Source organism: Perissodus microlepis, chromosome 7, assembly GCF_051167445.1.
Source record: "Perissodus microlepis isolate ML-2025 ecotype Zambia chromosome 7, ASM5116744v1, whole genome shotgun sequence".
Taxonomy (NCBI): Eukaryota; Metazoa; Chordata; class Actinopteri; order Cichliformes; family Cichlidae; genus Perissodus; species Perissodus microlepis.
This window is the reverse complement of record NC_140467.1, coordinates 3,255,400-3,267,149: the sequence shown is the minus strand read 5'-3', so window position 1 is coordinate 3,267,149 and position 11,750 is coordinate 3,255,400. Positions and strand designations below refer to the sequence as shown.

Genomic DNA, 11,750 nt, shown 5'->3' with positions numbered 1-11,750 from the left:
GCAGAACCAGGCTCAGGGAGGGGCGGCCATCTGCTGCGACCGGTTGGGGTGAGAGAAGGAAGACAGGATAAAAGACATGCTGTGGAAGAGAGACAGAGGTTAATAACAGATATGATTCAATGCAGAGAGGTCTATTAATACATAGTGAGTGAGAAAGGTGACTGGAAAGGAAAAACTCAATGCATCTTGGGAATCCCCCGGCAGCCTACGTCTATTGCAGCATAACTAAGGGAGGATTCAGGGTCACCTGGTCCAGCCCTAACTATATGCTTTAGCAAAAAGGAAAGTTTTAAGCCTAATCTTAAAAGTAGAGATAGTTTCTGTCTCCCGAATCCAAACTGGAAGCTGGTTCCACAGAAGAGGGGCCTGAAAACTGAAGGCTCTGCCTCCCATTCTACTTTTAAATACTCTAGGAACAACAAGTAGGCCTGCAGAGCGAGAGCGAAGTGCTCTAATAGGGTGATATGGTACTACAAGGTCATTAAGATAAGATGGGGCCTGATTATTTAAGACCTTGTATGTGAGGAGCAGGATTTTGAATTCAATTCTGGATTTAACAGGAAGCCAATGAAGGGAAGCCAAAACAGGAGAAATATGCTCTCTCCTTCTAGTCCCTGTCAGTACTCTTGCTGCAGCATTTTGGATTAGCTGATATTAGAACAATCACACAGTACACCACCAAACAAAAATGTCACAAAAAACACATTGATAATTTTTTCCCGCACACCAGGCATAGCGGAGTTGGCTCGGTTTGTCCCCAGTATACCTTTTTTGCTTTCTTCTGTCATTTCATCTGGGTCGGAATTTTCTCCAGGACCTGGGTCAGAGTGACTACTTTTTATTTCAAATATTTATGTATTGCTATGTAATTTCTTCTTCGTCTTCTTCTGTTTTACTGGCAGTTGGCAACCCATTTAATGTAATCGATAGATAATGTAATTGTTCTGCCCATTACTCACACCGATCGCCTGGAGTACTAATCAGGTGGAACCAGGTAATCTTCCACGGCACACCTGGTCATTTCTCGTGGCACAGTGGTTGGGAAACAGTGGGCTAGATTGATGTCATCATGTAGTTCATGCCAAATTCGGACATTCTCATCCAGACTCATTAAACCAGGCAACTTTTTTCTGTTGCCCAGTTTGGGTGAACCCATGTGAGCCTCAGCTTGACTTGAGTTGCAACCGGTGTGGTCTTCTGTTGATGTAGTCCATCTGCTCCAAGGATTTATGTGCTGTGCTTTCAGAGATGAACTTCTCCATAGCCTGCTTGTAACAAGTGGTTATTTGACTTCCTTTCCTGTTGCCTTCCTCTTAGCTTGAAGTAGTCTAGCTACGCTCACTGGATATTTTCTCTTTCTCAGACCATCTTTGCAAACTCTGAAGGTGGTTGTGTGGGAAAATCCCACAAGATCAGCGGTTTCTGAAATACTCACTTAAAGTCACTTAAATCACCTTTCTTCCCCATTTTGATTCATGGTTTGAACTTGACATGTTAATGTATTTATCTGTAACATAATGGCCAATAAAAACCAAACATCTTGTAATGTTTACACTAATTTTGCTTTATCTGTAATTGTAAAAAATGCTAATCTGTAATGCTAATCCTAGCTAAGCAAAGCTAGCCAGTTGCTGGCTATGGCTTCATATTTAGAAAGTGGTGTCGTCCTCCTTCCATGAACTCAGACAAAATACAGTGATTTGACCAATTTTGCTTTATTAATGGAATTTGTGTCATTATAATAATAAAATGTAACTTTTTTCAGCCAAGACATTTATAACCAGCAGCAGTTAAAATTTGCGATCTACCCACTCAAGGTTTTTTTTTTCTTATTGGTACTATTTTCTTCAGTGTGGAAAATAACTAGATATCACAGCTGTATGCTTCTTTGCAGCATCCCAGTTGCTTCCACTTCTGACTTAAAAGCACACAAACACAGTAAATGGGACTATCTGAAGAGCACTATAAGGTCAAGACCTTACATTATTGTAGAAAGCAACAAAACAAATCCCCTATTGAGCACCAGTGGAGAAGACAAACTCTCTTGTATCTGCAAGAAACCTCTAACAGTACCATACTTAGGCTGGGTGGCAACGGGGAACGACAGATATTCTGAGCACTTGCTGGCTGCTTTTCTGTTATTGCATCCCAAAATATACCCCATACTGGTGGTGGCATATTGTGTGGTTGTGGAGGTCAGATCATATGATACAACACTCATAACTCTGCTTCATGGCAAAATACCAATTAGATAACCTGGAGCTGACCTATTGAAAAACAATAGGGTCCAGGTGTGTGAAAACGATGAGATGGCATGGCTGTGTTGTGTTGAACTCTGAATAAAACAACCAACGTACCTGCATAGTTTTGACATCTTTAGATGGTTGAAAACCCTTAACTGAGAGCATGTGTCTAAAATTCCACCTGCTACTGCAGATCTATTAAGCACAGTGGAGGTTTAAAAGAACAAATAATAGGAAGCAACAGTAACCCTGCAGCAGTATGAGCCATGCTGTTTTTGCATGTGATGTTTAAAAGATGACAAGCATACCCTGCGAAACAAGACCGTGTGAGAACAAGCAGTACCAGAAACAACCTGCAGATCACCTCCACTGCAGGTTAACAAGTTCAGCAGTCCTGTGTGGGGACAAATTAAACAGCCTCATTGAAACGAAAGCCTTCCAAATTCAGGTTAATGAAATGAGTTGTGCGGTGGATGAGGTGGGAAATAAAAAAATAAAAGTATCCGTGATTGATTCTTTTCACTTTATTTCAGTACGTTATTCATACAAAATAATCTGTACAAAGGCTAAAATAGGTCATAATTATTATTTTTTTGCATAGAAGGAACAGTGATGGAAAAACAAAAAGCCCGGGTGGAATGGCACAATAAACTCCACTCACTATCGCACACAGGCCCGATAACAATTAGGTTAAAAGGAGGGGATCAAGCTGCACACAAAAATACTGAGCTTTTCACTCCGCGCTGTTGAAGCGTGAGACAAATTGGCAATGGTTCCCACTTTCATCATCTTCACTTTGTTCTTTAGAAAAAGAACCTCTTCTTGACTGGCTCACCACCATTAGCTCATCTCAGCGTCTTTAGGACAACAGTCCCCCAGGTTTTGTTATGCTTTTTTTTAAAAAGAGCCCATTTTCAGACAGGGATTGTATACACAGAACACATCATGTATCATGGGATCTGCTGACGCCACTTCACTTTGCTCTTCATGCCGAGTCTTCAACTGCACCCCCCCCAAACCCCACAAACAAATTCTGAATCAAATCTAATTGACGGCAACATAAAAAGGGAATCCGAAGCATCAAGTCATTAGACAAGAAAGGCAATAAGCGTACTGTACCGAGAGATTTTTTCTGACACTCTTTCCTTTATTTAAAAAATAGTTGATTTAGCGAGTAAAGAGAAAGTAGTGCACCAGCTAGTATAGATATTCAGAGTGCTTTCACGTGTAGCAGAAAACTCCACAGGACAAGGCTGGCAGGTATCAGATAGTGCCACCCAGCAGAACACAACATCAAACACACCATTTCTAGAGCATACATTTCCACTGCTCACATATTCAGCTTCAGCACAGGGGAAGGATTAGGAGCAGATTACAGAAATAATATGTCGAAGGTGGCAAAAAATGATTCTGACACACACAAAATGAAAGGAAACAACAACAAAAAACAGTTTTTATGCTCAGAATTTTTCACAGCAGACGAAACCCAATTACTGCATGTGCATCCTTCCTTCACCATTTCCGTGGCTTACTGGGAGTGCTTCCCTGGATGAGACGGAATATTTTATACTCCTTAAAAAAAAAAAATCAATTAAAAAAAAGAAAGAAAAAGAAATCATGTTTTACTAAAAGATGAAAATGCAGTCAAAAATACATGAGGACTGTACTGACAAAAACACAAATTTACTGAACATTTACACCGCTCTCGTGCTTGAAGCGAAAACAGAGGCAGGAAATCTGGCAGACATAAAAAGTGGATAACATACAGTACAAGTGTCTGTAAATGAGCATAAAAAGGGCACGGGCTGTCAGAAAACCAGCCTGTTGATGTGAATGTTAGGCGAAGTGGCAGAGGTATAACAGTAAGTTACATCACTTGTAAAATGGGCATATTTACATGGTGAGCTGATACACTGGAGCGAGATGAACTCTGTTGTACAGTCGTCTAACAGTTCATGCTCTAAGAGTACAGAATGGGTCCTGCACTGGCAGTTTGAAGAGATACTGCAGATTATACCTGCGCGTCCTAATTCAATTTAATTTGATCCTAATACAAAGAAGCACAACAACAAAAGCGCAGTATGTCTTTTGTGGACTTTGCCTGATACTATATGCCAGATTTTCCTTCTATTTGTTCTACGTTAATTGCTTTAAACGCCTGCATCGCTGAAACACAGAAAAGGCATTTTTGCATGTTGTAGAGGAACACTGCAAAGACTAATCCTCTAGGAAAAAATGCTTAATGATGTCATGTACTCAGAGTGAACTACAAATGGGGGGAAAGCCAATAAAAACAGAACCTACAACAAGAAAATCAACAGCATATTGTATAAAAACAAACATTTAAACAGCAGAAAAGTGTACAAAACGAACATAATTAAACAGCCCCCCTTGTTAAAATGGCATTCATCCCCGCATATTACAAACACAATGTAACATTTACTCTGACATAATCATGGAAAATGGGGTAAGGATTTTACACAGAGAAGAAAATGTCGCCCCAGTCAGATCAGCCGAGAGCAAACAGCGTCTGCAGGCTGAGGCTCTGACCTCCCAACGGATTTGCTTTATTCCCACTATTCTGCATTCTTGTATTTCTGTTACATGTGTGGCTATCTTGGGTTTCCTTTGAACCTTCTTTTTTTGCAGTAAGGATACAGCACAGCCTCATTTGCCAAACTGTTTTGAGCTATTCCTCCGCTAACCTGTCTCGGGTACCTTACGAGTGCTTTAAGGTGTCCAAACCACATTGCCAGTTACTGAATAGCGCCAGGTGTCTGCAGAGTGAGGCAGTAAGTAAGGGATGTGTTGAGTTTGTGGAGGCAGCCGAGCAGAGGAAATGTGATCGCTCGTGCCTGCACTGTATATCAGCAGCTGTCATGTTTCCCCCATGGACACAACAGGAAGAGTTGGAGCATATGGGGGCAGACAGTGTATCACAGCCAGCAGGGTCACTGCACAAAACAGCACAAATTTGTTGCTTCCTGTTGCAAGAATTCCCCTTTCTCTTCCTAAAACTCTCCTTTAAATTAAGAAATCATCAGACTAATTTTTCCTAAAATGCCAACAACGACTTCAGGAGATACTCTGAAGCATCTCACATCAAGGGGGCACGTGAGTAAATGAGTGGCTTATTTTCTTTGTTAGTTCAGGTAGCAGGAATGGACAGTACTTCATTGATGCGTCATTCAAAGCAATAAATTTAATTGCAGCTATAATGTAGGACACAATTTAGAACGCAACCACTTGTAAAGGTTTAATTGGCAGCTTCCCTGGTAGCCAAGCTCAGCTCTACTGGTTACACATGAGCAGGCGATGTAGGCTATAAATGGGAGACTTGACTTAACTAGGTGGTAAAACACAATCCTAAATTCCTCTCGTGCAAGTACAGTACTCTGCATCATAAAGATTCCACAATTCCAAGTTTATATGAGCTTTTACTGTGTTCTGAAAGAGTTGCTACTGAATTGAAGTCCAACCAACTTGCAGGAATCTACAAACTGAATCGGCTTGAATGGATGAGATGAAGAGAAACAGGGCATAGTGGCAAACATGACAATACAGGTCAAAGCTTCAGTAACAGAAATTCAAAATAAAGATGGTAAAGACGCAACTGTGGTAAGATATCAGCTTAAATAGACAATTTCTTTAAAATCTTCCCTCTGTAGTAAAAACCTTTGTGCAAAAACAATCTGCTAACATTCTGTTACAAATGTTTTGTAATTATTGGCCGGCTTATTTACCACTATTTTTTGTTCTTGATTAAAATATAGCAATCTTCCCACATCTCTAATTGCACTTGCTTGGAAAAGCACTATGTCACAACTGAATACAACCTTATGATTCCAAAAGCTACAATGATCCTTTGACAGTAAGCGAGGTCTTTATTCCACCGTTTCTTTGGAGATTTTGAAGCCTAGAGCAGACACACCGGAGGGCATTTTTTGAAGTCGCCACGGCAGATGGAATATTTTCAGTCTCCAGGAGGAAGGCTGGCACTCTGGCCTCCTGCAGTGAATGTAGATGTAAACAGACATAAACTGATGTGTCCTACAGGGCATGTTGCCATACATATCAGTCTGAGCTTTGATCTGGCAACACTCTCACACTCCCATCTCCCCCCACCTCTGGTTGCTGCGAGAAAATGAAGCCTACGTAAAATTGAAGGGGGTTGCAAACCGGAGGTGTAAACGTGTGATGAGCAGGAATGTCAGCAGAAGCACTGGATGGAGCATGAAACTCATTGCTGCCTGACACGAAGAAAGAAAATTAGAGTGAAAAAGAAAAGGTAGAGGCAGGGTTGAGTTGCAAGCCACCGAGAGAAAGCACGAGGAGGGCGGTGTGAATGGATGAGATCTTCAGTATAGAAAGGCTAGAGCCACCTCTGTTAACGCTATTGATAGCCGAAACGAGACAGCGTGTCTGCTCGGTTTTTGCTCCATCCTGCCCTTGATTCTAAGTGTTTCTCAGTGGGTTTTTTCTCCTCTGCAGCTTGAACTGTGTGATAAAATGCATGCGCGTACACAACCCAGTCTGTTTTCTCGAAGGGGGGACTTTATCACCTAGATCTCTACAGCTGACAGTGCTGCTGGAGCCCTAATAAACAGCCATTTTACATCATTTATATTGTCTAACAGGGAACAGGTATGCTGCTGCGTGGCAGCACAAAATGCATGTGTGCGAGTTTGTTCGCAGACAAATGTTTGGTGTAAAATGAATCCACCGATGACTCCTCGTGCTTACGCGATGCTCCTCCATGAAACTCATTTCACCTAAACCTCTGCATCCTTACATGCCTTTGCCCGTCTGCAGCAATGTTACCTCAAAACCAATCCCACACACATACCCACACACACATTGCACCGATCTGTTCGACACTTACATTCCACAGGATGATATACTTACAAAAGCAAATCCAACAAGAAAACAATACGTTTAAAATAAAAATAATAACAACGGTCATTTCATTGATAAATCAGTGAAGTAGAAAACTAGCATGCCATGTTGGATCTTTTTCATTTACAAGGGGAAAAAAACAGGGCTAGAATTTAATAAGCATGAAGAAAAAAAAACTTCCACATGAGGTGGAGGGCTTTGTCAGTTTCATGGGTTTTTTCGCCCTGTGGGGGCTGTTTGGGCATTTGTAAAGTCTTCATTGTCTCAATGTCTGTCCTTCCCTCCAGCAATTGGTTAGTTCAAGCCAAAGAAGAACAGAAAAAGCCAAAAAACAAGTGTACTTAAGAGAAGGGACAACATATGGGATTCTCTTCCTTGCCAAAAGTAGGTGCCTCTTCTCTTCCAGTTGTGTTACTCTTTGGCAAAATGAATGGTGAGAGGAGACAGCAGGACAGAGCAGCTGGAATCTGTACAGACGATCTGAGAAGGGGGAAAAGGATGCTCTAAAGAGGGAAAGCATGGATGTATGTTTGAATCAGAGTCTTTATCCCATCAAGCACTGGGGCTCCTCTCCATTTGGTGCTTGTCCCAAGGCTAAGCGTCATACTTCTTTCCCGTTCTGTGAATGTGGTGGAACAATGTCATGGAGAATGCCATGCCCAGGAGCTGTGGAGGAAAACAAGGAGATCGTGAACACATGCTCGTGTCTGTCTATAGTATCTATTTATGTGTAATATATGTGCAGGTGTGTCCGTGTGGTCTATTTATGTTGATGCCTTGGGCTGCGTTTCTGATGCACAATGAATCGTGTGCTGAATCACGAACACATTTTAGTTCAGTTTCTTTTTCTCAGATGGCCTTCAAATGGAAGCTCTGGAATCTTTGTGATGGCAAAATGTACAGCGTGTGCAAGCATTAAGCCAGTGAAGTAAATTGAGATGCCATTGAATCAAAGTAGCCAGCTATGTCTTTGAAGTTTCCATTACCGCTGATACTTCCACATCAAACACAGTAGCAAGGCTGATCCTAAAACCATTATCTGGCAAAGTTGTGATGACAGGGAAACTGAAAAATACTGAATGCTGCATAGTTTTTAATAAAAAAAGGAAATGTGGACTCCACTGGGGATCCCTATGGTCTGTGATTAGCTGGGGAAAGCTGCTGATTCGCTTTTGGTTTCACTCAAAACCTAATTCGCAGAGCGGCTTCAGAGAAAATGCCACCTTAAACTGGCGTCAATCAAAAAAAAAAAGGTGCCATTTTAGGTAAACATCCAGCTGAGATGGAGTTAGGACAGATGAAAAAGTGCTTCAGAGCCAACCCAATTATTTACATCTGAGCTCATCTGTCTCTGACAGAATGTTTCTGCTGTCTGCTTCATTCAGTCTGAGAGACAGGATGACAGTTGCTCCTGAAGGATGCTTTAAAGCTCAATCACAGATTCCTGCTTAAAATGTGGAAATATTTCTGGGATTTCTGAAGCATTGTGGATAAACACACACCGTACATACTGTATTTTCCGCACTATAAGCAGCACTTAAAATCCTTTAATTTTATCAAAAATCGACAGTGTGCTTTATAATCCGGTGTGCCTTATGTATCAGATTCAGAATCAGAATACTTTATTGATCCCCAGGGGAAATTATTTAACCCTTGTGTGGTGTTCATATTTTTGTTACTCAGCCAGTGTTCATGGGTCTGGTGGACCCGCTAGAGTTTTTGGCTTTCCAAATTAACACTATCAAACAATTTTATGTTAAATTACTAAACAGATGTTTACTTCATCCAATTACAAGCCATATGAACAGCAAACATAGTTATTTTTTTCCCTTTACCTTTGTTAGATCACATTTATGAATTAATGTGCTTCTCGTTTTTTTGGTTTTTTTTTTATAAAATGTTATAAAAAACATAAATCAGTTCTAATCAAGTGGAGTGAGTGGAAAGACAACACATTTACACGTGAAGCAATATGTTTCACAACTAAATGGATCAGCTGCTCATCAATGGTGACATTAGGCCCAGGGTTGTAAAACAGGGGGAGGTGGTGCACACACTTATCCCACACTGTCCTGATGGCAGCTAGCTTGTCTCTCTGCCGTCGAGCTGGTCTGTCGTCTCGGTTATCAAAACGGATAATCCTGGAAATTTTGTGGAAGTTTTCCAGAGACATTGATGCACGGAAAGGTTCTTGCCGGTTTCTGCATCCCACAGGGATTCTGTGGATTCCCCTTTGGACCTGAAAACTCCTGCAAGGATAAGAACCCCAAAGTAGGCCTTTGGGGTTCTTAGATGAATTTGGTCCATCTCCTTCCACCTCTCTCCAAAAACACACCTTCCTTCTAGATCACTGCAATCCAGAATAATTTTCTGGATGGAATCTGGGATGAAAAGCTCAAATGAAGACTTGATGCACATGAGTAACTGTCAGCCGTGTTGGCCCTGGCTTATCACAGCAACAGCTCTGCAGGGTGGCTCATTTCTTGGGCAAGAAGACCATTCAATTTCACCAGTTAATGACATCCATATTTTTTCACTTGCTGTCTGGTGGGCTTGTTCTGGTCTTGGAGCTGTCTGCTCATGGGGTACTCGTCTTCGTTTTGTTACTAAATGGTGCTCAAGCTCATCCTCTTCTTCAAAGTCACTGTCAGACTCTGAATTTTCAGAAATGTGAAATATTCTGAAACCTCTTTGTCAACATCATCATCCGAAGCCCCTCTCTCTTCCAAAATCAATTGGATGGCCCTCGCAGCAGATAATCTTTTGCCATCTTGATCAGTTGTGATAAATAACCACACTGGCAAAGTCTTATTTATAGTATTATGCCCCTAATTTGCAGGTGGGACAGGGTATGAGAAAATAAAATTTGGATCCCTCAAGAAAGAGGGTAAAATGTGTGAGAATGTAAAAGCAGATGGTGTTGATAGTTGAATTTTCAACAATGTTGCAACTTTGTGCGGGAGCAGGAGGGGAAGAAAACACTATCAGCAGCACCAGAAAGGAGGAAGACAGAGTGTGGGAACACAGGACCTACACTTTCAACACTTTTATTAGACCTGGGTCCAGTGGACCCGAACACCTTGTATGTAATGTAAATGCGTGGGGGGAGGTACAGTATGAGGTCATTGAAAATTAGTTCGGATTTATGTTCTTCACAGAAAATAAGCCAAAGCCAATGAATTTCAGGTTGAAAAAATAATTAATTGTTTAATTTTTCTTTTGAAAAAAACTGAAAATGGGTCTCACAGACCCGAACACCATACAAGGGTTAATTCTGGTTGTGCTTACTGATCTCGAACCAATTTTATGCGGTACACGGTGCTCAAAAATCTGTCGAAAAATGTTTCAGTACGACTTTGGTAAGCTATGAAGCCGCGCAGCTTGATGGATTGTTGGAGCATTATGGCTGCCGTAGTCAGGAGCCTCGCGGACTCGGTGTAATCTGGGTCCAAAAATCTGTCAGCTTCAGGTCCCAAAGTCAAACGAACACTGCGGCATCACTGAGAGTTAAAAACTGTCTAAATTCTTTCATCTTTAATAAAATGATCAGTGTTGCTGCTTTACCAGGTGTAACAATTAAGTTTAACATCCAGGCATCAATGAAAACAGAATTAGTTACATTTAACAGAGTTAGAAGTTAGCAGGAAGTTAGCTCGCTAGCTTCCACCTAAGCATGATATAGCATGTTCTGAATAAGAGATTTCTGAAACAAATTCAAACGTACAGCTCTGCTATCACTTCCAACATAAATGAAGACAGAACACTAAACAGCAGTGACGTTTGTAGGGTTACTGAAGCTGGGCTAGCTGGTATATAATGATGTGCTATGTGATCGCTAGTGACACAGCTATGTTAGCATAGCATAAACACAGTGAAGCTAACTTTTTTCCACTCGATAAAAGTTAACGTGAGGGTTCCCGATGGTTAGGAACAAATGCAATCACATAGCAGGATACTGTAAACGGACCAAACTTCAGTCAGGAGAACAACTGAGATAATCCATCCACAATATTAGGTTAGTTATTAATATACTGCAACAACATGGGAATAGAGCCGCTGCCAGAGAATTCAACAATTGTACGGGCGTGGAGGAAGCAAGAAGAATGAGCTGAGTAAAGTTTGACTTATCTGACTGTTTTGTTTCGCTTAATGTGCCTTATAATCCAGTGCGCCTTATGGTCCAAAAAATACGGTACTAGCTTTTGACAAAGTTTGTTATTTACAGCATGTTTCTGGTCCCAAATCATTAAAAAACAAAAACAAAATAACATTATGGGACATTAGTTTTATTTATGATGCTCTTCATTGTCACGTCTGCAAATATTTCCCAACTTTACCTCTGGTTTGGCCTGAATCAGAGGAGGATGTGTGTGCGCCCAGAAGTCTCAGTGTTCTGCACATGCCTGATGTGCGTTTGGAGGAGAATGTGAAATTTAACAAATTCTTCAGAGCATAGTGTGGTCATATATAATGCACACATTTCTCTGATGTGACTGTGCAAGAGCTATCCCTCCCTGAGGACATTATTACGTGCAGAATCATACAAAACTCAACAGGGAGATTTGCCTTCCTTGGTGAGGACACCCTGCTCTGAATGAACCATGAATTCAT

At 41.2% G+C, this 11,750-nt stretch overlaps 1 protein-coding gene across 2 annotated transcripts in view; it reads right to left on the bottom strand.

Annotated features, from left to right (window-relative positions):
• Nucleotides 1-2,752: 2,752 nt before the first annotated feature.
• tspan9a (tetraspanin 9a) overlaps nt 2,753-11,750 on the bottom strand; it is a 185,923-nt gene continuing 176,925 nt past the window's right edge. For both annotated transcript variants that reach the window (XM_084932812.1, XM_084932811.1), the window contains one exon: nt 2,753-7,805. In XM_084932812.1, the coding sequence (XP_084788938.1) occupies nt 7,734-7,805 (72 nt within the window). In that variant the 3' untranslated portion in view covers nt 2,753-7,733. The remainder of the gene's footprint in view (nt 7,806-11,750) is intronic.